The following is a 27,984-nucleotide window of genomic DNA, read 5'->3' as shown; positions in this document are numbered from 1 at the left end:
ACATATAATGTAGGCCAAAGATTAAAAGTACTGTAAAAGAAGAGCAAAATAGTATATGAAATAATTAATGAAAAACGATTACAATTTCAATTGTATTATACATTATTGTAAACTTCTTTGTAAACGACATTTTTAGTCGTACTTTTATAGATGGTAAATTATCCTCACATATAAAAATTTTTAATCCCCTAAGATTACTACTGTCGAGACTGCTACATATATTTGATCATGATTAAAGAATATAAATTAAAATGAAGTATTGTTGTAAAATAAGAATAAGAAAGATAATATTATTAATTAAAAACCTATTTGTAAATTACATTAGTAGTAGAAATACAAATATTTTTTGATTCATCGCAAAATACAATTTTGAGGTCGTCTGGTCCTGATGCAGCCGCATATAATTGATCATGGACAAAATTTGATTTCTTTAAAATCAATTCAAAATTCGACAATGTTTGTCCTTAACTTTTGTTGAGAGTCATTGCATAGGTACTTTTATTATATTAAAAATGTACTTTTTATTTATGATTCACACAAAAGTGTATCAATCATTATTGCATGGACCATGATCTACACAGCTGTATGGACCATAAATAAAAAGTACATATTTTTTTGAAAAAATAAAATAAAAAATAATGTACATAAAGTACATTATTTTATAGTACATCATTTAAATACTGAAAATACATTATTTTATATATAGTATCAAATAATGTACCTTTAATATAAAAATAATGTGTTTTTAGTATAATAAAAATGTACATTATATTAATGGTCCACACAACTATGTTGACCATGGTCCACACAATAATTTGCCAATGTGCATACCATGGTCCATGAAATAATGATCGTCAGATAATACCAACTTCAGAGTCCAAAGGCCATTTGTTTTCAAAAAATTTAAAAAAAAAATAAAATCCAGAGGCTAGGTATATACTCACTTTTGGTTTTCCGTTTTCTAGAATTCATCTTGCAAGGTGGATTTGCCAAGTCCACAAAATAGTTTGCCAATTAAACAGGTTTTTGCGACAAAAATAATTCATTTTTCATTTGGTCTTGTACAATAGATCTATATTTTAATATAAATTAAATAAATATTAAGTATTTTATAATGTTTTGTCATTTGATTATTAAAATTATCCTATGTTATTGAAAACTATTAATGTTATTAAATTTCATATGCAATAAAGAAATATGAGGTTTATTCATTTATCAAATTTTGTTATCTTTTTTGAGTTATACTGACTCTGTTACATTGTAGTATGAACCTACTGAAGTCTGAAGCCCACATGGGAGTGTACACTGGATGCCGCTGGACCACAAGGTCTTTGGCATAAAATTTTGTTATTTAATAATGTTAATTTGATATGATAAAATTATGAACATAAATATTTATAAATAAAATATGAATTGATATTTAAACAGGGTAATTACTAAAAATAATAAACTATATAAAAAGTTGCAGAGTATATTTTTTATATGAGTAGTTGAATTACAATTTTAGTGAGTCACCACAAATCAAAAAGTTGAGACATTTGAAGTTCAAATGGGTAATAGATATAGTATGCATGTGTGTGTATACATAATTTTAAATTGATATTGATGATTTCATATAACATTTTAAACCAATTATTCATTTTAAAGATTTTCAAGTTATATTTCATTATACGTTATCTCTGACTTTAAAAGTTATTTCAATTATAATTAAGTATATTATGATAATTTTAATATGTACAATGAATAATATATTCGAATAAAATTAAAATATTGTATCATACAAAATATTGAACTTTATAATAAAATTTAAGCTTCTAATAATTGTTCAAAAAATAATTTAAACATACATTTTTACAAAGTAATTGTTTCTAAAAATCAAAATTAAATGTAAATAATAATCTTTATCCTTCTTTATCTTATTAAATATTTAAATATACGCACACACCCAAAAACATCACCATAACACCCACTCTCTCTGTTGCCCTCACCCCCAAACAAACATTTATTGGATCTAACCCTAACCCCAATTGTCTCTGCCGCCCACACCCATCGCACTGTCTCCCCCTATTACCCATCTCAATCTCTCATCGTCTCTCTCTGTCTCCCACTCTTCACGTTTGCAGTCACCCGCCCTCGGCGTCTTCCGCTCTCCACGCTCGGTTTATTCCCCTCTCCGCCCTCGATGAATAATCGGTAGCCTCCGCGTTTCCGGTTCACAGCCCTTGGCGTCTGCGGCTCTCTGCCTTCAGCGCTTTGATGTTCGAATCTCTTCTGTTTTGAAGGTAATTTTCAACAGAACAACTTATAAGCGAAATATTTATTGATTCTTAGTCTGATTAACTCCTAACTTTCAATGACTGTCAATGTAGTTCCTACTCTTCATTTCACTGTTAATGTGTTCTGTTACTGCATGCATGTGTGTTCTGTGACTTACTGCTACTCTCATTTGTGTTCCATTTGTGTTCTGTGACTTACTGCTACCCTAATCTCTTCCCAAAGCTCTTTTTGAATTTGTTTCCTTTTACTGTTGGGTAATAGTTTGGCTTCAAACTGTTGGATATAAATATTTTTAAGTATGATCTCCATTTATAAATTACTTGTTCTTTTAAATTAAAATTATATAAAATGTTTATATCTATTTATATTGAAAAAATTTATTCTAACTTACATCATAAATTAAATCAAAATTATACATATTAATTAATAATGGAAAGAGGAAAAAAACCAACAATGTAATTACTTTAAATTAACAATGAATGCAAAGAAAAACAACTGAGTCAGCTTGTTTCTTTACAATTAGGATAATTTAATATTTTTTATTTACATAAATTAATAGACGTCCAAGTTTTTAAAAAATATTTGTATGGTTGATGCTTCATTTATAAATTAATTGTATATTTAAATTTTACCTTGTCCTAATTGTTCATACATAGTTATCTTATTACCTGTTTGATCAATAATGAAGATGTTCGATTATATCCATAGGCCAAGGATTTTGCGAAGAAAACACTGTTTGAAACAACCGAACATGTATTGAATATGTAAAGTTCCTCTTCTATTCACACAAAATCCACTTGAGCAAGTTTGCAAATGCTTCCTTTAAACGTCTCATTTTTGTGCTCTGCTTTGAATTGTTCCTCAGATATGGGGATATGATGAACAAAGCTAATTAGTTTTAAATCATCAACATGTTCATATTATTTTTTTTAATATACATTTTTTTTGGACTTGATCAGAATAAAAAAGTGTGTTATTATTGAACATTTATAATGAATGTTATTATTGAACATTTATAATGAAATTACAAAACTGATAAATTAAAAAAAAAATTAGTAGTGTTTTTTCCTCATTATTCATCCTAATTTTTGTTGTTACAGCCCTAAATTCATTGCGATTGTCATAAATCGATAATTTTTTCTCAAATACACATTATAACATAGGTAGCCTCACCATCAAATACAAAGCATTTCTTCTCAATGACTGGAGTTCCATTTTTTCAAAGCACTGTAATTGTCATGAATGACAAATTACTTGTGTGATTTTTCAACTAAAAATTGAATAGCATACTTGTGGTTACACTGATATAATAGACTATATCATCAAAAAATTGCATACCATTTACTAAGGTATAAAAAATCTCAGCATAACATATATTAACTTAGTTCCCCATCTGTAAAATTATTTCTCCATTTTTCTTCCCAATCTATTTCTCTTCATCCCATTATACTTCTCCATCTTGTTTCTTTAAATGAATACTTAAAGCTTTGGAATTATACTTTATAGTCTGTTATCGTATTCAAAATCAACTTTAATTGACCAATAATTGATGTCTCAATTTAAATGAAACTATTTCTCAAACTGCGTAATTTTTCTTCCCAAACATATATGAGCCCATCCAATTATCTAATATGAAGTTGGATTTACACATATTTTTATCAGTAGCTAATATCTTACAAGCTTTTCTTGGGTATGAGTTTTGTTGCTATTATGACCACTCTCCCTTTATGGTTTCAGGTGCCAATGCAATGAGAACCAAAACAGAGAAACACAAAAAAATAGATCCCAAAGCTCACTGCAGTTTTATATGCTTTGCAGTTTTTAAGCATGCATTGAAATAATTAGTGGTTAGTAACCATAATTGAATTAAAAGATTGAAATTAGGTATGCATATGTATTTTACCTAATATGTGAACTTGCATTATAGTTATAGCTAATGATATGGGCAACCTGAACAATAGTGTGGTGTGTGCCATCTTATTATCTTAAACACACTTCCTTTTGTAAGTTTGTTGGCTAACTTTTCTAACTGAGTAATTGGGTAATATGCATTCTTCCCTAAACCGCTCCTCCAATTTTCATTTTTCTAGAATTCTGTTCTTTTTCAAGAGAAAGTGAAAGGGGATGCAGAGCTTTACCAAATCTGCAGCCCTACTTTGCAGCAGCGACCATTGTCACAGAATCAACTCAGCTCCCTGTAAAAGTGCCATCTTTGGAGGTGTTTTTAATTCTAAGCCTCAACGCACCTTAATCCTCAAGCAATTTTCTTCTTCCTCTTCTTGGATGCTTTCCCAAAATGCCCAATGCAGCTCCGCCGTTTTGCCCTGCAAAGCTTCTTTGAAAGCTCAAGAAACGCCGGCACCGGACAGGTATTGCTTCCCAACGCTAGTTCTAGAAACTTGATTTTTATTAATGGTTTTAGGTGTGATGCTTAAAAATGTCTTAAATGAATTCATGAATAAAGGCGTTTCCTTTTGAGGTTTATTGAATTATAAAGTCAAGATTTTTTACTTAAGTTTCCTAATGCCGTAGCCTCCTCTCCACTATTATCTCCTGATGATGTTATGTTTTGCTTTTGCTGTTTTGTTCCTTAAGAACTATGCTTATAATGAATTAGTGAATTGTAAAGTGTGAGTTGTGCTGCATGATTTACTTCAGAAAGAGCAGTTTTGATTGCGTTTTTTTAAATGTTTCTGGTTATGTTACTAAACGTAGGAGCTCTGTTTCACCCATTCATGGAGTATCTGAAATGGTTGTTGGGGTTCTGGGAGGAGGACAACTTGGCCGTATGTTGTGTCAAGCAGCATCGGAGATGGCCATCAAAGTTATTGTCTTGGACCCAATGAAGGATTGTCCTGCAAGTTTGTTGGCTCATCATCATGTGGTTGGAAGCTATGATGATAGTGCCACTGTTGAAGAATTTGGAAAAAGGTTTGATTTGCACCATTTGTGCTTTGTGGGTATATTGAATTTACTCTTTCTTTTGGTTTCTTACTAATGAATTTGGGTTTTGAGTTAGGTGTGATGTGTTGACGATTGAGATTGAGCATGTTGATGCTGCCACAATTGAAAAGTTGGAGCAGCAAGGGGTGGACTGTGAGCCTAAAGCCTCAACAATCCGGATAATCCAGGTTTTTCTCTAGATATGGGATTGTGCGCAAATAAGTAACATGAGTCTGTATGCACATGTATTCTATTTTATATTTCAAACAAGTAACACCTAGTTTTGGCTTACTGCAGCCTTGACTTTAGTGGTTCTATTCTGACTTGCACATCATTGTTTTCTTCTATAACAGGACAAATATCTTCAAAAGGTCCACTTTTCTAAATCTGCCATTCCGCTTCCTAAGTTTATGCAGGTGGGGATGATGATAATTCCACTAAATTTGCTATGTTTTCTAGTAATAATCACACCCAAATGGAATGAATAATACTAACATTTGATCACTTCGATATTTGGGTAAGACAGATAGATAATCTTGAAAGTGCTAAAAGAGCAGGTGACCTCTTTGGCTATCCACTTATGGTCAAGAGCAGGAGGCTTGCCTATGATGGGCGTGGCAATGCTGTAGCTAAAAGTGAAGAAGATCTTTCTTCTGCAGTAAATGGTAATATACTATCAACTTATAATATAAACAACAGTTAATTAAATTACCTTGACTTTTGCAAATACAAGACCTTTAGTAAACACTTTAGTCATCAATTTAATTGTTGTCTTTGTTCTATGGCTTTTATTAACATAAGAAAAATTAAAATATGAGGGGAATAGAAAGGAAAAGCAAACCTCTTAAATTAGAAAAGTTGGGGGTGGGGTTTAAGTGCTCAATATATTCTAGTAGAGATTTGGGACATAAGAGTCAGACAAAAGTGCATCATTTGTTTAATCCTACAATGATTTTTTTTTTTTTTGGTGGGAATTGTGGGCTCCAAAGTAAACATATTTTCATTGTTGGTCTCTATCATTTGTTTTTTCCATATGCATCAGTGTGTATATTTAACATGAGTATGTGTCATGTGTGCATGACTGCATGAGCATGGGAATGATGGTTTATTTTATTATTATTATTATTTTTATTTTTTATTTACTTTGTTTATGGAGTATTTCTTGAAGCCCATCGTTGATGATTAAATATAAAATAATCTGTATCCCAATTCCTCACTAATAGCTTAAGATGCTACTTGAGGTGGAATGCATGCTTCAACGCTTACTGTTTAATAAAAAAGTATAAATTAATACCACTTTGCAGCTCTTGGAGGATGTGATCGGGGTTTATATGTTGAAAAGTGGGCCCCATTTGTGAAGGTTAGTATGTGTTATGGTCCACTTTGCAATTCTTGTTTATTGAATTTGTAAATCTCGTAATACCTTAAAGGTCTTTTCTGAAGCTTTTGCTTTGAAAGGAGATGTATTTATTAACACTTTGTCTTATTTTAGGAGCTTTCTGTCATTGTGGCCAGAGGAAGGGATGGCTCTATCCTTTGTTATCCCGTTGTTGAGACAATTCATAGGCAAGATTATATTTATTTGTTGCCTGATCAACTTTTACTATTATTCGTTTTCATGTTGAACACGTGCTTCTCATAGATTAGAATTCTGTAATCTTTTTCTTGTTTGGCAATGCTACGAAAAGCATTTAGCTTTCCGTATTCCTAATAATTTTTAGTATCCACAGGGAAAACATTTGTCACATTGTGAAGTCACCAGCTAATGTGTCATGGAAGGTTATGAAACTTGCAACTGATGTTGCATGCAAAGCTGTTGGTTCATTAGCAGGTGCTGGTGTTTTTGCTGTTGAGCTGTTTTTGACAGATGATGATCAGGTTGGTTAGTTGCTAATGTGTTTATTATTAATATCTTTTCGCATTTAAAAGGCCGGGAATGCCATATACAACTTTTCACAATCTCGAAACATGACAACCCTCTATATATACATTCTCTTACACAGATTTTACTTAATGAAGTGGCTCCAAGACCTCATAATAGTGGACATCATACTATTGAGTCTTGCTTTACTTCGCAATTTGAGCAACACTTACGAGCTGTGGTAGGGCTGCCACTTGGTGACCCGTCAATGAAAACACCTGCTGCCATCATGTACAATATATTAGGTGAAGATGAGGTTAGTTTACATTTTGGGCATTTCATATAATCTTTAATCACTAACTTGATGGTGTACAATATTTAACCTTTCATCAAAATATTCAATACTGTGGCTTACCATGTGCATGCATGCTCAGAGTCATAGGTGTGCATTTTGTACATAGATGATGAATGAAACGTGAGAGTTTTTAAGGTTCAACGTGTACAAGTTTCTTGGTATTGTTAATAAGTATAAAAATTAAAAACATGAGTCTACACATTATAAACTTGTTCTACTATTTTCCTTAGCATATATTGAAGGGAAAAAAAACATTGCTAGTATTTGTTACTATTTGTTTAAAAGAATGAGTTTGTGCTTGTAAAACCTTGCATTTGTGATCCAGGGAGAACCAGGCTTTGCTTTAGCTAATCAGCTTATTGGAAGGGCATTAGAAATACCAGGAGCATCTATTCATTGGTATGACAAACCAGGTTGGTTGAATGAACAGTGATACCTTTTGTTGCAATTTCTATTCTTTTCCTATATGGCAGGCATCCACATGTTATTTACCAAAAGAAAGATCGAGTGAAAGGGAATCAGAACTGAATGATTATAATATATGTAGAAATGCGAAAACAAAGAAAGGTGGGTCACATTACTTTCGTTGGACCCTCAATGGGCATTGTGGAAGCACGGCTAAGATCTGCACTCAGAGAAAATATCATGGATAGCCAGCCTTCTGGATCTGGTATGTTATTCCTTGCGCCTTCTGCTGTGCCTTTCATGAAATGGTTTCCTCTTGACTCTTGTTAGTCAAACCTCTAGTTGTCCATGCTTATTTCTGGGGTGACTAGGGAAACTCGCAGCCAGTACCCGAGGAACCCCGCCTTGTGACCCTAGCCGGCAAAGGACCACTAGGAGGTAAACCTCAAACCAAGAAAGCTGAGACTCGAACTCATGACCTTGTGGTTACAAGTTTGTATCCTTAGCCATCTTGGCTGGGGTTAACCCCGTCCATGCTTATTTCTGTATGACTATATTGATTTACTAGTTTACTTCATTCAATATACAGTTGCACCACGTGTTGGAATCATAATGGGGTCTGATTCAGATCTTCCTGTTATGAAGGATGCTGCTAAGATATTGAGAGAGTTTGATGTGCCTACTGAGGTTATCTCCATAAATCATTACATTACCTTGCCTTGTTTTAAGTTCATCAACTCCATTTTTTTTTTTTAAAATCATGGCTTCCATGAAGCCATAATATGACTTAATTAAACAAAACATGAATTGCAGGTAAAAATAGTATCCGCCCATCGGACCCCTGAAACGATGTATTCCTATGCTCTGTCTGCTGTAGAACGAGGCATCCAGGTAATAATTGCTGGTGCTGGGGGTGCAGCCCACTTGCCTGGTCAGTACTCGACTACCAGTAATGCTTAATGACTTGCTATGGTATGTATTTTCTACAAACACTCTATGAACTTTTTGAATTTATGACGACTAGGCATGGTTGCTGCATTGACTCCATTACCAGTTATTGGAGTTCCAGTACGAGCTTCTGCTCTAGATGGAATGGACTCTCTATTATCCATTGTTCAGGTATTACAAATTCTCTGCAACTTTTAAAGTGAAATATTAGTGGTAGGGTGGTCTGAGCAAAGATAAAATATTGGTTTCTTTCTTCATTTTCTTCCATGTGAAATGTTTCTGACACTACAGTATCTCGAAGAAGAAAGGAGATTTCTAATCGTAGTTGTCTGATCTTACACAGATGCCAAGAGGTGTCCCAGTTGCAACCGTAGCCATAAACAATGCAACAAATGCAGGTCTGCTGGCAGTGAGATTATTAGGGATCAGCGACACGAGCCTGCAAGCAAGGTCAGGGTTGCCTCTGTCCGCCAACTAACCCTTCTCTGAAAATATAAAAACTCCCAGCTCTAACGAGCCATTCATTGTTTTGCAGAATGGCTCAATATCAAGAAGACAGACGAGACGAGGTCTTGGTCAAAGCAGAGAGGCTGGAAAAAGGCGGCTGGGAAGAGTACCTAAATTCTTAGCGCAGATTCAACAACTCCAAATATTATACCACAGATTCAATTATGAGGATCACAGAAGGCCAAAAGAGATGCCTTTCAAAATAGGTCCTGATAGTTAGGAAACATGGAAAAAAACCTTGGGGGCATTTTCATGGGTTTAGGAGTAGGGAACCACAACCAATCCCATTCCCACTTAAAACCCATTGATTTGATTCCTGTCTGAAGTGGGGTTTTATCTCCATTTGATTCAAACATGTTACATATATATACTTGATGAACAGATATCTCATTTTCTCTCGAGAAATAATGGAAAAATTGAAATCCACTTGAGAAGGCAAAACTTTGCATGTACTAACTAAATAATTATACAAGTTTTATCAATAACGTGTTAGATTATAATATGTTACTCCCTTTGTTCCATTTTATTTGTGTTACTTACTATTCAATGGTCAAACTAACTTTTTCTTTTTTGTTTATTTTTTATTTCTTTTTAATTTTTTTTTATAATACTTTTAGTGTAGTTTCTAATTTTGTATATTAATATTGAATTTAATATTTAATATTATATAAAATTAAATTTAAAATAATTTCAGTCAAGCCTCATTAAATTAAAACTAGACACATATGGGAATAATATTTAGGTGTGATGAATTATATATGCAGTAGTGCCAGGGGCTTGAGAAACTACAAAGCACATACCTCGTATTTGACTTTGAGAGAATTGACTGAAATTGGGCTGCTGGAAAATGGCGTTGATTGCGCCGCCTACTCCTTTCAATCCTAAAACTTCCAAGTCAATAGAAACATCACTTTATTTATCTATTTACTATTTATTCCGCAATGTTACCACCATATAGATATAGTGGCAGAATAATTTCTAGACATGAATTTAATTTTTGTCAATACCTGTTTTGTCAAGTTTATCATATAAATTTTTTAGAGCAAATACCAATTTTGGTCTCAAGACTATTAGCAAAATGACAATTTTGGTTCACATGTTTCATTTCTACCAATTTTGGTCCCACGGCTATTGTTTTAGTGCCAAAATTTATCGCGCCGGTCACAAATCCGTTTAAAATGTGCAAAAATCTAAAATTGTTAAGCGTATTTTTATCATTTTCAACTTAATATCTTAATTTGAGTATGAATAAATGAATTTAAGTCCTAAAATTGATCAAAATTCACAATTTTCCTCCTCATTTTACCTTAATTTGAGGAGGAGAATTGTGAATTGTGATCGATCTTAGGGCTTAAATTTCTTTATTCTTGCTCAAATTGGGATATTGAGTTGAAAAGGACGAAAATACCTTCAAACATTTTAGATTTCGGCACGTTTGAAACGGATGGGTGACCGGCGCGATAAATTTTTGCACTAAAACAGTAGTCGTGGGACCAAAATTGGTAGAAATTAAACATGTGGACCAAAATTGTCATTTTGCTAATAGTCATGGGACCAAAATTAGTATTTGCTCAAATTTTTTAGTATGCTTTATTATTGTGTAACATGCGGATTATTACATATAAATAGAATTTATCTAGTACATATTTTAAAGTAATAGTGATAAGTTTTCTCATTAGCTAGCAAAATGTAACTGTCCACAATATTCACCAATTCTTCAAGAGAGTGTAGACATATAAACATGGGATAATTTTTTTTAAAAATTTTAAAGAGTTGAACTAAATATACTTTTTATGGGAAAAGTTTATCGTGTGTGTATATATATATATATATATAGGCCCGGGGCGCGATAAAAAAATAGGCCCTGGTTAATATATATTTCATACCTAAAATTTAAATTAAGGGTGTGTTTGGTTCGCACATGTGAATCGAAATCGAAATGGGAATCAAATACTTGGTAATGGTAATGAGTATTGGTGAACGTATTTTGCATGTTTAGTAGTAGGATGGAATTCGAATGATTACCAATATTGATGTTTGGTTGTCTATGACCCTATAATGGAATAAATATTTAAAAATATGAAAAAAAAAATAAAAATTCAAGGCACCGAATATAATAACATCCAATAAGATGTAATGATACTCCTTTATAATTAGAAAATGTAATTTTTTTATTGAAGGGGTAACCAAAACTCATAGCTGTGTTTTTAAAAAGTTGTCAACCAAACACTAACTGTGATTTTGATTCCAATTCCTAGTGTCTAAACCCATGAACCAAACACCACCCTAAATAAGGAAAAATATACTAATACCAATCAATAACTTTAAATAAGATTAACAAGTTTTTAACAATTTTATATACACAATAATAATCATGAAATTTTTTTTTGGTGCTTTCCTAAATGTAAAATAATAAATAATCGTATAAATGCCTTCATAACTAAATAATTATAGTTTATAAAAATAATTAAATAATTTAAAATCGAGTAAACTCATAAGAAATAGCATTGTTATCATAATATATAATAAATTAAAATATTTCAAAGCGTGATAAAAATATTCATAAAAAAATATTAAATATAATTACTTAGATAAAATAGTTCGAATAGAAAGCATATTATAAATTACACATCTTCTATATTTATATGATTTTTATAAAATTCTTTTCTTTTAGCTAGATCATTTTCAAATTAAACTTTTTTAGATTAATTTTACTACGATGACACATTATAGAAGCTTATATACTACATTGATTAGATATTCATTAAAAAAAGTATGAAGTAAATTACTAAATTATCTTTTAATTTTTTTTTCATAATTGAATCTCAAAATATATCATATAACCTCCACCGTCGTATTTTACATGTCATGTTTGGTTAACATGACTTGATTAAAGTTATTTTTAATTCAAATTTTCATAATATGTTTAGTATTAGTATATAGAAATTTATATATTTGAAAACTACATTAAAAATACTATTAAGGACAAAAAATATATATTAAAAATGATTTTTATAAAAATACATTAGAAAATGAGCAAAAAAGTGAGAGTTGAGGAATTTCAGTATTTAAAAAAAAAATACATTAGAAAATCTACTATACTAATAAGAGCCAAAGAGAGTTAAGCCTAAAATGGGTAAAAAAAATGATGGTCAAATTATTTAATCAAATTGATGGTTCAGATGAATTATTTAATCAAATAGATGGTTAAGATAATTCAAATTAATATTATAAATAGAGATTACCTAATTTAACCTTACTTTTATGATTATGAGTTAAGTTTTCCGTTAAATATTCTCTTCTCCGTTAATATTCCGTTAACTTTTAACTTACCCATTAATTTCTATAAGAAAGATCTTAGGTTCGAACCTCATCTCAATTAAATTTGACATAATTAAGTTTCTCACTCTATTTATTCTTATTAAATTAAATAAATTAGTAGATACAACAAAAAATGATACATATGTATTTCTTTAATTTAGAATTATGTGTCTACAATACTTTTATTTGAAAAAATTATTCATTATCAAAAAATTATATTAAATAAGAGAAATAATTTCATTAGTTATATTGTCTTTATTTTCTCTCATGCAAAGATTCTTTACATTCAAAATTATCAATTGATATTCATTATATTGTCCATTATCTTATTTTTACAATATCTTGTAATTAAATATCAAAATTATAGTACAAAATAATGTTATATATTTATTTACCAAGTATGTTATTAATACGATGGAAAAAAATTTAAAATAATTTGAAGCTAATTATATTAACTACTTGGGGATTGGTTGACAAAGATAGTACTCAAATAATCCAACAAATTGAAGCGGAATCGCTCTATTTTACTCTTATTGAATTAAATAAATTAGTAGTTACACCAAAAAATGATACATATGTATTTCTTTAATACCATGAGAAAAAAAAAGAATAGTTTGAAGCCAATCATATTAACTACTTGGGGAATTTGTTGACAATAAAAGTACTCAAATAACCCATTACCCAGCAAATTGAAGCAATAAACTACCTTTTAATATCTTTGGAATATATAATATTTTAAATTTTCAAATTTTTATTAATTTATTTAATCTTTTTTTCTTAAACTAGAGATTTCTTTATCCACAATAACTCATTGAACAATAATGGTTGAACCAAATGAACCCCAAGCAGAACACCTAAAGGAAAGTCCATAGCTCCTATATCATAATCTCATTGCATGACGTTGTCATCTATGCTACCAACAATAACCGTATTGCAAATAACACACTACCAACAAAAAGGAAGAGAACAAATAGTAAAGATAAAGACAATGACAATGTTACTCAAAAGAAAATTAAGAACACTAAGAAAAATTCAAATGAAAAGTAGTATTTATTTAGACTATCATTTTTAGACCAAATATTTAGACTATCGATTTTACAAGGTTGCAAACATTTATTTTAGTAATAATTATAATGAATTTTCTATATTATCTTGGATTCATATACTTTGAGTTAGATATTTAAATAAAAAAATTCGACATTCAATTAACCTAAACTTCTCTATATAATATACTTTCAAATATTAACCTAAACTTCTCTATATAATATACTTTCAAATATTTGCGCAATGTGCGTATAAAACTAGTAACTTTCAAATATTTGCGCAATGTGTGTATAAAACTAGTAACTGCAACAAGTAAGAGTTTTCCAGATTTTTTTTGTCATAAAGTCAATAGGAACATTGAAATTTAAGTATGTTGCCATCCAAGCTATTTAAGCATTTTTTAAAATATACGCATATTATGTACTTATACATATATATATATATATATATATATATATATATATATATATATATATATATATATATATATATATATATAAATCTGTTCAAATGTGATTGCGCCTTTCCGTGCGGTCGGTGCAGTTCACACTACTCAATGCTAGAAAATGCACCACTCAATGTTAGAAAACGAACCACAATGAAAATACATTAAAAATACCATAAAATACACCACACACCCAAAATAATGCACCATAACTCCCATGTCCTTAATGATGCATTTGCTAACACTGTGTGGTGTATATTTACATACATAGTGTGTTTTTTGATGATGCTTACCTAATGATGCACATTTGTGTGGTGTATTTTCTAACATTGAGTGGTGTATATTTGTATACATAGTGGTGCGGCCGCATTGACTGCACGTTAAAAAAAAACGTGATTGCAATTTGGTAATTTTCCATATGGGGCAAACTTAAGGTGCATAGGTTTTGTGGTTAAGGTGCGTAAGTCTTGTGCTTAAGGTGTGTCATATTCCTTTTTTAGGTGCGTGATGTTTGTGCTTTAGATGCGTGGCGTTGGGAACTTAAGGTGCGCAAGTTTTGTGCTTTAAGTGCATAAGGTTTGTGCCTAAGGTACGTAGGTCTTGTGCTTAAGGTGAGCCGTGTTCCTTCTTTAGATGCGTGGCGTTTGTGCTTTAGGTGCGTGCAGTTGGGAACTTAAGGTGCGTAAGTTCTGTGCTTAAGGTGCGTTTGTTTTGTGCTTAAGGTGCGTGATTTCCTTCTTAATTGGTGAATTTATAGAATATATGACATGGCGTTCATCATTCATTGTGTATAGAATATATGTGAATTTATAAGCAAAGGATTAAAATTGGTGAATTTATGTGCGCATTGTCCCAAATGACATATACACGCATGAATAATGTCACCGTACAATGAACATGGCAAAAAAAAAAAAAGAAAAAAAGAGTGACAACAATTAGTACAGGGTAGATAAACATTTATAAAGTCATTGTCACTATTGATTAGTCGTTCAACACCTGTATTATATGGCAAAGGCGAAGGACGTGGTGGTTGTTCAGACGCGTTCTGAGGGTTTAAACATTGCATTTCATTTGGAATTTGTTGTTGTGATGACCGTTGTTTCCATGATTGTTTATTTTTATTTCTTTTACGCTCACAAATTTCTTCAGGCGTAAAGCGTGCACAGCTTTTCGAAAAGGATTGCATGATTGAACAATAAGTCAACCGTAAAAAACCATAGCTCGTTGAATGAAGTAGTAAAGAAAGGTGAATTTCTAACATATCTCACAACATCCCTGACCCTTTTAACAGAAATATCACATTCTTTCAGCCCATCTTGCACTACCAAGTTCAGAATATGAGCAATGCACCTCATATGAATATTATTTCCCAACATAACAATTTCTTTTTCAAAAATCCCATTGCAGGGTCATTAGATGAAGCATTGTTTACTGTAATGCTAAAGACATTCTTAAGCCCCCACTCTAACAAAGATGTTTCTAAGGCTTTAGCAAGATATTCACCTTTATGTGATGTAACAGGGACAAATGAAATGATATTTTTTATGAAGCTTCCACTCCTCATCTATAAAGTGTGCAGTCACTACCATGTAGTTAATTTGTTGAATAGATGTCCAAGAATCAGTTGTAATACTAACCCTTTGACAGTTTCCTCTTAAAAAGGCCTTTAATTTCAGTCTTTGTTCTTCATACACCACAAGGATATCCCTACTTATAGTCCGTCTAGATGAAACTATAAACCTAGGACAAGCAATTGCAATAAACCTCTTGAACCCTAGTCCCTCCACAAACCTAAATGGAAGTTCATCTGTAATTATCATTTCTACTAGGGCCATCCTAATAGATTCTTGATTGAAAACCCATGTGCCCAACTCTCCCATAGTAGATTGAGATGCATTAGAGGTAGTTATAGCTTGAAAGGTGAGTAGTGACTGCCTAGTATCTTTGGAGTGAGGGTTTTTCATATAGCTTAGCATGTGATTCCTTAAGGATGAAGTGCCATGCTTTTTTGATTCACATTGATAAATCTTGGCACAATATATACACTTTCCTTTTATTGTAACACCGTTACTATCAGAAATTCTTTCGAAATGATCCCAAACTCTGGATCTTGCATCTACCTGCTTCCTTTTCTTTGTAGGAACTGTAGGAGGAGGTTGCACATTCTGTTGAGTATCAACAGTTTGGGCTTCCACCACTGTAGAACCATCATTTAAAGAATTGGAAGGGTGACCACAAGACAAGGTAGGCATACTGATATTTTCCATCTAAACAAATGGAAAACAATCAGTACACATACATAGTAGGATACATATAAAAGAATTTCCGATAGTCAATACTCAAGCATTTATGATACACATTATTATACAAATAAATCCATATTCAGGAACTTATATAGTTCATCATTATATGAATTTCAGAATAGGGGCTTCCACCAAATCCGCATTTATGATACAAACAAATCCATATTCAGGAACTCATAAAATTCATCATTATATGGATTTTTAAAATAGGGGTTTCTAGCCTTCCACCAATATGCAAATTTCAAAAGCATATAATCATATAACATATAAAATCAACGAGACATGGACTTCTTCGACCAACAAATTACAGAAATTTGCAGATTAGCAGATTGCTTGCTTCCACCATCAGATTATAGAAATACTCATATAATCATATAAAATTAGGGACTTCATTTTTCATCACTGGAAATGATGCATAAATAGCTCAATATAGCAGATTAGCAGACTGCTTCCACCAACAGATTACAGAAATACTCATATAATCATATAAAATCACAGACTTCATTTTTCAACACTGGAAATAACAAAAAATTCACCATTAAGTAGTAGAGCACAGACGCATAGTATAGCACATTACAAATATAAAACTAGGGTTTAGAAAATTACTTCTTTTCTCTCAAAAATACCCGGAGAACTCAGGTCTTCAATAGTTCAACAGTTCAAACCTCTAATAGCAGTCACCAGTTGTCCAGGTCACCAATCACTGTCGTCACTCGCTATGGCTTCCACCAGGAATGCACCACCACATAATAGAACAGATTCACCGGAGAACCACCAAACAACCGGATAATAGAATAGATTCATCGAAGAACTACCGGACCACCGGATAACAGAACAGATTCACAGAATCACAGGCTAACAGGCCGTCTCAAATGGAGAAGAGAATAAGCGGTTAAGAGATAAGAAAAAAGAGAAATGGAGAGGAACAGAGGTGTGGACTGTGGAGGATTGAGGTGGATGAGAGGTTGAGAGGATTCAGAGCGATCGACTGCGCCACTGCAAAAGGATTGAGATTTGAGGGAATGAGGGAGGGCAAGAGCCAAGAGGGGCGGATGGCAGCGCATTCACAAATGAGAGGCTTCTACTGACCAAAACCCTAAACACACACACACACACACACACACACACATATATATATATATATACGAATGCACATGACACCATTTAGCTCATTAGGTAACCCTAACCCTTTATAAATTCAGATTTTCGGGCGGGTCGGGCCCGAAAATGCATGCCCCAACCCGATACATTATATCCGTGATTAGAGATGATGTGGGTTGGGTTTCACTTTTCGGATTGCAGCCGGGTCGGAATGGCATAAAACGGGTACGGGTCGGGCGGGTTTCTTCGGGTGGGTTGGGTATGCTCACTCCTAACAATGACCCTGTTTGGTAAATGGCTGTTAGTTGATTGGGTTAGCTGTTTGGGTTAGAAGGTATGATTAGTTGATAACATTAGTTGATTGTAAAAAGTTGTTTGATAGATTAGCTGTTAGCTGATAGCTGTTTGGTATAATTTTTTTCTCAAAAAGCTAATTGAATAGGCTACTTTGAGTAGCCTTTTGAATTTTAGTATTTTCGAGTTACAAAAAGCTTATTAACCAAACAACTAATAGTGGTCAAATAGGCCAAAATTAACTGATATGCTGATTATTTACCAAATTGGGCCAATATCTATGTTATTTTAAATCAAATGCGGAGTATTAGAGAAGCTAGAATTAAAAGCTATTCAATACATACATATATAGCCACATTATTAAAATTTACGAACTGATATTATCCAAATATAATACTTACAATACTTATTCTCACAATAAGAAGTTAAACAAGTCACATACATATAACTAATAGAAAATTTGCAGAAAATAAAATTAAAAAACTAATAGAAACATTACACTTCTCAAAAAATAAAAAAAAAGAAAAAAGAAACATTACACAATACATAAACAAAATAAAAATATATATATACATTATATAATATCTTTTTTACCAAAGAAAAAAACAGAAATAAAATTTAAAAAACATAAGTAATATATATAAGGAAGTTATTTGCATTGATGAAGAATACTCTCCATTTTGATTTAAGGGTATGTTTGGAAGTCCGGAAAATGATTTCTGGAAATCATTTTCCGGGCTTTGAGTGTTTGGCAACCCATGGAAAACCTAGTCAACGGAAATCAACCCCATATGGCGGAAAATGACTTCCGCCAAATTTGGGCGGAAGTCATTTTCCGCCGATTACACAACGCACAAACAACAACGTTTCCGGCGGGAACCAGAGCACACCCCGCCGGGAACCAGATTGCTCTGGTTCCCGGCGAGGAACCAGAGCTCTGGCGGAAACCAGATCTGGTTTCCGCGCGGAACGGGGGGTGGGGGGGGTTTGTTTTTTTTTTGTTTTTTGTTTTTTAAATTTATTATTATTATAAATTATTAATATTATTTTTAATATTATTATAAATATTTTACTATTATAAATAAAATAATAAAAATATATAATTATACATTTCTATCCATTTTCCGGAAAATGAACCAAACACACAAAGACAGTTTTCCAGAATGCAACCAAACACTGGAAATGAAACCATTTTCCGAAAAATGACTCATTTTCCAGAAAACATTTTCCAGAAGTCATTTTCCTGCTTTCCAAACACACCCTAAAATTAACAATTTTAAGATGAATAACAATTAATTAATTTGCAAGCTCGTAAATTATTCATAAAATTCATGAATTGAGTAATATGGTTGGTACATTTATTAAATTATTATTACAATATGATATAATTGGTATTAAATATAAATATCTTAATAGACCAAAATATAATAATACTTCAATACAAACAAAAAATAATACTCCGTAATTAGCATTAAAGAATGAATAACCATAATAATGATAAAACTGGACTGGTCTAAGGCAAAATGAATGCCCAAAACTCATACGTTGTATAATATTAGAGGCCCAAAAACCATAGCCTAATATATATAAGTTGCCAACCCAGTTCAGCCCAAACCTCTTCTCCATTTCTTTCTTCCCATCGTCTTCCTCTCCGCTCCGTCTACAGAAATGGAGACGAAGCTAGGGGTGAGCGAAATATCGGTTAACCGCCCGAAAAAATCGGTTATCGGTCGGTTTCGGTTATTAATATTTAAAAAAATTCGATTTTTCGGTGTTTCGGTTATTTTACGGTTTTGGTGTTTCGGTTTCGGTCGGTGACCGATAACCGACCTCTATATATATAATTATATATACAATATATATAGCCCGTAAGGGCAGCCTGAGTGGCAAGACCAAGACGCTCGCGGCCGTGAGGTCCTGAGTTCGAAACCGTCTGCCACCCGGGTTTGAGCCGGTCAGCTATGGGCAACCTAGGCTGGTTAACCTCCTTGTGGTCCTTTGCCGGCTAGGATCACAGGGCGAGGGTTTACTCACATACTCGGAAGAGGAGTGGGGTTTGCCTCGATAAACCCAATATATACAATATATATAGCCATATTCTAACTGTCTGTCATTTGCCCATTTATTCTACCCAATACCAAATAGCCCAAAAGCCCAATATAAAACACAAATGCCCAAGCCCAATATATAGCCATATTCTGATGGTAAATCCCTATTCCCTTCTCCGGTTCTGCTTCTACACTCTACAGACCACAGCGGCAAAGCCATAGACGACGCCACGACGGTTCTTCACTTCTTCCTCGCCTCTCGGCTCTCACCGCTTCTATGCCTAACGCCCTTCGCCTTCAACGACACTCCGGTCAGGCAGACAGGCAATCGCTCCCTCATGCGGTCACGCCCTCCGGCCTCCTACCTCCGACCTCGTTAGTCACTCCTCAGTCCTCACCTCAGCCTCGCCCTTCAGCCAATCATCCCTCTGCGGCTCTGCTAGTCTGCTTCACTGAGTCACCGACTCACTGTAACTCTGAGGCTCTAAGTAAATTTTTAATTTTTACATATTAAAATTAAAAGGGATTTCTTACATTATATGCTGTAATTGTTGCAACTCTCTTTATTTCATATTTTCATATATTAAATTTGTATATATTTCTTACAAAATCGTATGTTGTTAGTGTTTCAAAATTAATTTTTGGAGTCTGGACACTTGGGCAGTGTGTTTACTGTGTTTGAAATTTTTAAAGTTTTCTTTAATTGTTGATTAATATTTTATGTAAATTTTAGAAAAAAAAAAACCAATGGAGTTACTGTGTTTGAGACTTTGAGAAAATTAATATTGGAGTAGAATTTCAAACAATGTCTTACTGGGTTTGCATCATTGCCTGATTAAGTTTTTAGACATTTTATTCAATCTCTTACTGGGTTTGCATCATTGCATCATTTTATTCAATTTCTTTACTCGTTAATTGCATCTCGGTTTTTCGGTTAACCTAGATAACCGATCGGTTTTCGGTCGGTTATGATGGTCAAAATTTGCAATCGGTTTTTAGGTTTTTCCGTCGGTTATGTAACCGACCATTTGCTCACCCCTCACGAAGCCATAGAAAACCATCACTCCCTAATCTATAACCAAATTTAACTCCAATCCCCATTTAATTCGCTAAGACAATCACTGTAAATCAACTATTGCAGATCTCCATACCGTCTTCGACCTAAGTTGCTTTGAAAGCGAGAGATCAACATCCATGGCTATACACAGGCTGTCTACATCATCTGGTAAGTTTCAAATACTCTCTACTTAATTAATTAATTAAATAAAAACACTAACACTTTATCTACCAATCTACCTCAAAGTTTGAAAAGGCGAAGGCATGCCTTGAGGCGTTTTGTAATTTGAGGCGAGGCTTACTTTTATACAGAAGTTAATTTTATTAATTCCAAAAAATAAATATTTATACAATTTTTTTACAAAAATAATGCTATGTGCCTAACTAGCTGCCACCTGCCCACACACACTCACTACCTCACCAAGTTGTCTAGCTCATTGCCTTCCAAGTGGCGGAATATATTATATATATAGCCTCTGTACACAGAGCAAACAACATACACAAGAAATAAAATTATTTAGGAGAAAACAAGACATTGCCTAAGCAACTAAGCTTGGAGGTCGCCGCTAGCCGGTCAGTGGAGGTCGCCGCTAGCCGGTCAGTGGAGGTTGTTGCTAGCCGGTCAGTTTTGGTCACCGACGGAGAGTGAAGATGCCAGAAAGTGGAGCCGGGTCTTTTTTATTGGGCTATAAAAAAATTGGGCTTGAAAAATTGTTTGGCATTGCCATTTCGCCTCAAACATGCCCTGAGGCGTGTCTGAGGCGTACGCCTCACATGGCTGAGGCGTATGCTTCTATTCCTGTGAAAGAGGCGTAAGCCTCAGCCTCATACTGAGGCGCGCCTCAATTTCGCCTTTTTAAACTTTGATCTACCTACATCTGACAGTGAATGGGTGCCATATAAGTCTTGAAACCCACCCCAAAAATTTCACGGTCGAAGTCAAAAAGCTTCTCCAAAAACTCTAAGACAAATCCAATTAAGATAATACATTTTTAGCTAAAATTTTTATTAATGTTCCTAAAATTTATATTCAATGTCTGAAAATTTGTTTTAAAAGTATGTTTTTAGCTAAGTATAACTTATATGTGTATTTTTATGTTTAATGATCTGTTTTTTTTTTTTTTTTTTTTTTTTTTTTTTTTTTAAAAAAAGTCTAAGAAAAAAAAAAGAAAGCACAGTTGTTTTTTTAGAATATTAATAATCTCTATTTATGAAAACTATTATATTACTCAACTTATATTATCTACTTAGAATTTTAATACTAAGTAGTAAGGAATCAAAGATATTTTTATAACATTTATTTGTTTTTTGTTGGTAAGTCATGTTCATTAAGTTTTAAATGGATGTGCAACTTTTGAACAGGTAAAACTGATTTATTTTTTGTCCTTCCTTTAATTGACATGTTTGTATGAAGTGTTGCTGAATTTATATTTGATCTTTGCAGTCTTCGTCTACGTCAGGAGTGTTGTACATTCACCAATGGGGATTATGTAAAATCTGGTTTGGCTGAGCTAGAGCTTTGGTGTTGCCAGGATAAAGAGGAGGTAATATATCCACAAACAGGATTCTGCCTGTTTCCCACTCATTATTTCTCTTTTTTCTCATTTCTGCTTAATATATAATTTAGCCTCTAATATATCAAATCTTTTGCCACAACAACTTAAAAAAATATATATAGATAATGCTAGGAACAAATATGAAACATATGTGACATTCATCACTGCTTTCAAAAACAAATAAGAATAATATAAAAATGAAAACATTAATAAGCAATTCCAAATACATTTCATCATAGCAAAACACAGTACAATAAGCAGTCCAAAAACATTAGGTTCAGGAAAGCAGTATCATCAAATAATTTAAACATAGTATAATAGATTCAGGTTTTCCAGCAATAGAGCTGGTACAGAAAGCAATGGTATGTAAACTACACAAGTGTAAAGGAAATTGTGTATTTCAAAAGCTGGGATAGAATATAGGCTACATAAAAAGTATGTTGCAACTATACATTTATTTGAATGTCCAAGTTTTCTATTACAACATATTATTATTACAATATTGTCTAATATCCATCCGTCTTCTTCCCCAGCTACTCTCTGTAAATCCTCTCCCTCCACAGAAATGGAGGCCAGAGCCCTAAAAAACCAGAAAACGTAACTTCATGCTCCTTAACACCCTAATTCCATAATTTAACCATTGCTTTGTTTGTTTGTATTTGGTGATTTTTGTTTCTGTGATGATGTTTTTGATGTATTGTTGGGAATGTTATGGATGAAGGGATTTTTGGATGCTCAGTTCAGTCAGCTCCAGCAACATCAGGATNTTTTTTTTTTTTTTTTTTTTTTTTTTTTTTTTTAAAGAAAGTCTAAGAAAAAAAAAAGAAAGCACAGTTGTTTTTTTAGAATATTAATAATCTCTATTTATGAAAACTATTATATTACTCAACTTATATTATCTACTTAGAATTTTAATACTAAGTAGTAAGGAATCAAAGATATTTTTATAACATTTATTTGTTTTTTGTTGGTAAGTCATGTTCATTAAGTTTTAAATGGATGTGCAACTTTTGAACAGGTAAAACTGATTTATTTTTTGTCCTTCCTTTAATTGACATGTTTGTATGAAGTGTTGCTGAATTTATATTTGATCTTTGCAGTCTTCGTCTACGTCAGGAGTGTTGTACATTCACCAATGGGGATTATGTAAAATCTGGTTTGGCTGAGCTAGAGCTTTGGTGTTGCCAGGATAAAGAGGAGGTAATATATCCACAAACAGGATTCTGCCTGTTTCCCACTCATTATTTCTCTTTTTTCTCATTTCTGCTTAATATATAATTTAGCCTCTAATATATCAAATCTTTTGCCACAACAACTTAAAAAAATATATATAGATAATGCTAGGAACAAATATGAAACATATGTGACATTCATCACTGCTTTCAAAAACAAATAAGAATAATATAAAAATGAAAACATTAATAAGCAATTCCAAATACATTTCATCATAGCAAAACACAGTACAATAAGCAGTCCAAAAACATTAGGTTCAGGAAAGCAGTATCATCAAATAATTTAAACATAGTATAATAGATTCAGGTTTTCCAGCAATAGAGCTGGTACAGAAAGCAATGGTATGTAAACTACACAAGTGTAAAGGAAATTGTGTATTTCAAAAGCTGGGATAGAATATAGGCTACATAAAAAGTATGTTGCAACTATACATTTATTTGAATGTCCAAGTTTTCTATTACAACATATTATTATTACAATATTGTCTAATATCCATCCGTCTTCTTCCCCAGCTACTCTCTGTAAATCCTCTCCCTCCACAGAAATGGAGGCCAGAGCCCTAAAAAACCAGAAAACGTAACTTCATGCTCCTTAACACCCTAATTCCATAATTTAACCATTGCTTTGTTTGTTTGTATTTGGTGATTTTTGTTTCTGTGATGATGTTTTTGATGTATTGTTGGGAATGTTATGGATGAAGGGATTTTTGGATGCTCAGTTCAGTCAGCTCCAGCAACATCAGGATGAAAGCAACGCTACTTTTGTAACCGAAGTTGTGACTCTCTTCTTTGAAGATTCTGAAAGACTACTCAATGATCTCAACACAGCTCTGTAAGTCTCCTTCCCCACCCCACACATCATACATAAATATATACATGTGAGGTTTGGGAAATCTCTTATTACTAATAGGTAGACTTGTACTCAATAGCAGTCCCCTTTTTATTGGGAATGAAAAGAGTTTAGACTTTTTTAAACTTGCAATAGCTTGTACTCAATGCATCTGCATTTGTCCTTATATATATATATATATATATATATATATATATATATATATAACTATTTTTCTACATTTCAGTTCAATTACTTGACTATATGAGATCATACATAATCAAGTATATTATTACGAATAATTTGATTCAAAAAGTCTAAATTGCAATCTGCTATAAATTGAGATGTACTGTGCATAACAAAAATGTAATGTATGAGATTAAATATTTCCCGAATTTTTATCAATCTATGTATATTTCCCCAATTTTTATCAATGATTCCACTATTCCACTGCTATGCTTCCAGCACTGTATGTCTATATGCTATAATGTATTAATGTATCTGCATGTTTTGTGTAGACGTGTAGTAGTAAAGTCCACTGCTTATAAATGTCATAATGTATATTAATCCACTGCTTCCAGTATGCTATATAACTGTGAGTTTGATTAGTTAATGATATATATATAGTTTTTGGTTCAGTTTTAACCATATTATCAGTGTTTGATATTTTGCATGGACATTTTTTAATTCACTTGAACTTTGCCTCCACTCAGAAAAATTTCTGGATTTGCTCCTGGACTGCCAATTGGAACCCCTCTATAAGAAAGTGATAAAGCTTAAAGCTTTACTACGTTTTATCTCCGGATTTACTGTAGTCCAAATGGCTCTCTATCTAAGAAAGCTTCAAAGGCCACTAAAGCTTAGAACTTTACAGCTCTCTATTTCGCGGACTGACGACAATGATAAACTTCTCCGCATTTTCTCCAGCGAATCTGTTGAACCAAGTGATACACAAGCTGCATGTATAGGAGGGCAAAGGAATGACGGACAGCAAGTGCAGATTCTTACTCGTCTGGTTCATTCCGGTAATCATAGTTGTCTCCATTATAATTGTTACGAAGTTCCATTTGTAAGTGAAAATACCTCAAACACTGATTTTTATTCAAAAAGAAAATTTCTGGACTTGAAGTACAGGGAATTCTGTAGTGGTGTAGATTCTGGATCTGAGTCAGAGAATCATGACGAAGGTGAAAGTGAGTGTGAGAGTGGATGCGTTGAATCAAAAGCAGATCCAAGGGAGGTGGATAGGGTTTGTAAAGTGATTGATGAGTTGTTCTCGCTGGACAGAAATATGGAGGCCATTCTGGATGAATGCGGGATTAATTTGACCCATGATTTGGTGATTGATGTATTGGAGAGATTCAAGCATGCTAGAAAGCCTGCGTTTAGATTCTTTTGTTGGGCTGCGCAGAGGCCAGGATATGTTCATGATTCAAAAACTTATAATGCAATGATGGCAATACTTGGAAAGACTAGGCAGTTTGAGACTATGGTGTCGGTTCTTGAAGAAATGGGTGAGAAGGGCTTACTTACGATAGAGACCTTTGTAATTGCAATGAAGGCGTTTGCTGCTGCAAAAGAGAGGAAGAAAGCTGTTGGGATTTTTGAATTGATGAAAAAGTACAAGTTTGAATATGGAGTTGAGAGTATCAATTGTTTGCTTGATGCATTGGGAAGGGCAAAGCTTGGAAAAGAAGCACAGGTTTTGTTTGAGAAATTGGAGCATAGGTTTACACCAAATTTGCAGACTTATACTGTTTTGATCAATGGTTGGTGTAAGGTGAAGAACTTGATGGAGGCTGGGAAGCTGTGGAATGAGATGATTGACAAAGGTTTTAAGCCTGATCTTGTTGCGCATAATATAATGCTAGAAGGGTTATTAAGGAGTCATAAAAGCTCCGATGCAATCAAATTGTTTGAGGTGATGAAAGCAAAGGGTCCATCTCCTAATGCAAGAAGCTATACAATTTTGATCCGACACTTGTGCAAACAAAGGAAGATGGATGAAGCTATTGAGTACTTTGAGGAAATGCTCGGTACTGGATGCGAGCCTGATGTTGCCGTTTATACCTGTTTGATAACAGGGTTTGGCAATATAAAGAAGATGGACCGAGTGTATGGGTTGCTGAAGGAGATGCGGGAGAAAGGGTGTCCACCCGATGCACAATTATACAATGCCTTGATCAAATTGATGAGTAACCGACGAATGCCTGATGATGTAGTGAGAATATACAAGAAGATGATCCAAAATGGGGTTCAACCAACTATTCACACATATAATATGATGATGAAATCATTCTTCACGACAAGGAATTATGACCTCGGGTGTGCAGTTTGGGAGGAGATGAACTCCAAAGGATGCTGTCCCGACGAGAATTGTTATACTGTTTTCATTGGAGGGCTTGTACAGCAGGGGAGATCAGTTGAGGCTTGTAAATACTTGGAGGAAATGATAGAGAAAGGAATGAGAGCTCCTCAACTTGACTACAATAAACTTGCTGCTGATTTCAGCCGAGCTGGAAACCCTGATATATTAGAGGAGTTGTCTCATAGGATGAAATTATGTGGAAAATTTGAGGTCTCAAATCTGTTTGCAAGATGGGCTGAGATGATGAAGAAAAGAGTAAAGAGAAACACCCAATTAACTAATATATGATATCTAGCTAGTGTTTCCTTGTGAAGTACAATATGAATGCCTTGTTTAAGCGTTGTTATAGATAGGGTTTTGTTTGGTGAGCTAGGTTCCTGCTGCTGCACTCGATCTCAATCTGTGGAACTTGAATATCCCTCCGAAAATGAAGATATTTGTCTGGCAGGCAGGCAGGCAGGCCTGCTCTAATTATCTCCCTACTGCTGATAATCTTTGTATGAAAAGAGTGCAATGCTCTTCCAAATGTAGCCTGTGTAGGAGGAACTGTGAAACCAAACCACTGCTCATCTGTTCATCTCATGCGAGTTTGTTGGCAATGTATTGAAGGCATTACTGGTAATGGAGGGATGCAGTTTGCAGAATGGGTGGAATGTACAAAAGTTTCTATTTGTTTGCTGGAAGATTTGGTTAGTAAGGAATAAATTGATCTAGAACAACACGGCCTGTCACTCATCACTTGTTATGGCAGAAGCTAAAGCTCTCCAAGAGGCATGGGGGAAATTTCATAATAGACTGGTCATGTGGATGAGGCAGCTTGGGAGAAACCCCCTACAGGATAGCTTAAACTAAATGTCGACGCAGCCATTGATAAGGGCTCCAACTCTTCTGGTTTGTGCGTTCAATATTACCAAAAACCTCCCGGTTCCAGTTTGAAAGGAACTATGCAATGAGTTGATCTCGTTTATTCTTTATTTTTGAGAAAAACAAACTTCATTAATTCAAATCAAAGGATTTATAAATCATTGACAATAAACCAATGAGGGATAGTATTATACTCGTGACGTACAAAACAAGCTTCCCTAGCAAGG

The 27,984-nt window shown here is 33.4% G+C and overlaps 2 protein-coding genes across 5 annotated transcripts; both read left to right on the top strand.

Moving 5' to 3' along the window:
* Nucleotides 1–1,977: 1,977 nt before the first annotated feature.
* On the top strand, nt 1,978–9,803 carry LOC115999660 (phosphoribosylaminoimidazole carboxylase, chloroplastic-like). Of its 4 annotated transcripts, none has more exons than XM_031239508.1 (18): nt 1,979–2,282; nt 4,015–4,124; nt 4,368–4,646; nt 4,993–5,208; nt 5,297–5,408; nt 5,574–5,636; nt 5,747–5,885; nt 6,525–6,580; nt 6,713–6,786; nt 6,951–7,098; nt 7,224–7,397; nt 7,762–7,849; nt 7,984–8,106; nt 8,431–8,528; nt 8,655–8,772; nt 8,866–8,960; nt 9,133–9,239; nt 9,325–9,803. In XM_031239508.1, the coding sequence occupies exons 3-18, from the start codon at nt 4,402–4,404 to the stop codon at nt 9,416–9,418; spliced, it is 1,950 nt and encodes a 649-aa protein (XP_031095368.1). In that variant the 5' UTR covers nt 1,979–2,282; nt 4,015–4,124; nt 4,368–4,401; the 3' UTR covers nt 9,419–9,803. The 4 variants fall into 4 exon arrangements, 3 of the variants coding, with proteins under 3 accessions (XP_031095368.1, XP_031095369.1, XP_031095371.1); XM_031239509.1 differs by having other exon boundaries at nt 4,015–4,161; XR_004094016.1 differs by lacking the exon at nt 9,325–9,803 and having other exon boundaries at nt 1,978–2,282; nt 8,655–8,732; nt 9,133–9,217.
* A 9,669-nt stretch (nt 9,804–19,472) lies between these two features.
* Nucleotides 19,473–27,915, top strand: LOC115999511 (pentatricopeptide repeat-containing protein At3g62470, mitochondrial-like). Its single transcript, XM_031239359.1, has 6 exons — nt 19,473–19,543; nt 20,054–20,294; nt 21,031–21,077; nt 22,353–22,452; nt 24,398–24,528; nt 25,453–27,915. The coding sequence occupies exons 1-6, from the start codon at nt 19,473–19,475 to the stop codon at nt 27,179–27,181; spliced, it is 2,319 nt and encodes a 772-aa protein (XP_031095219.1). The 3' UTR covers nt 27,182–27,915.
* The last annotated feature ends 69 nt before the right edge of the window (nt 27,916–27,984 follow it).

This window comes from Ipomoea triloba, chromosome 12, assembly GCF_003576645.1.
Source record: "Ipomoea triloba cultivar NCNSP0323 chromosome 12, ASM357664v1".
Lineage (NCBI taxonomy): Eukaryota > Viridiplantae > Streptophyta > Magnoliopsida > Solanales > Convolvulaceae > Ipomoea > Ipomoea triloba.
The sequence above is the reverse complement of the archived record's forward strand: the minus strand, read 5'-3'. Positions and strand labels throughout refer to the sequence as shown.

Excerpts from the sequence above, each read along its gene's own strand:
- LOC115999660 (XM_031239511.1), top strand. The coding sequence starts at position 4,402 with ATGCAGAGCTTTACCAAATCTGCAGCCCTACTTTGCAGCAGCGACCAT. Across the intron at positions 7,099-7,223 it reads TTTTGACAGATGATGATCAG|ATTTTACTTAATGAAGTGGC; the intron begins GTTGGTTAGTTG and ends TCTCTTACACAG. Across the intron at positions 7,398-7,761 it reads ATATATTAGGTGAAGATGAG|GGAGAACCAGGCTTTGCTTT; the intron begins GTTAGTTTACAT and ends TTTGTGATCCAG.
- LOC115999511 (XM_031239359.1), top strand. The coding sequence starts at position 19,473 with ATGGAGACGAAGCTAGGGGTGAGCGAAATATCGGTTAACCGCCCGAAA. Across the intron at positions 19,544-20,053 it reads TCGGTTATCGGTCGGTTTCG|ACCACAGCGGCAAAGCCATA; the intron begins GTTATTAATATT and ends TACACTCTACAG. Across the intron at positions 21,078-22,352 it reads CAGGCTGTCTACATCATCTG|TCTTCGTCTACGTCAGGAGT; the intron begins GTAAGTTTCAAA and ends TGATCTTTGCAG.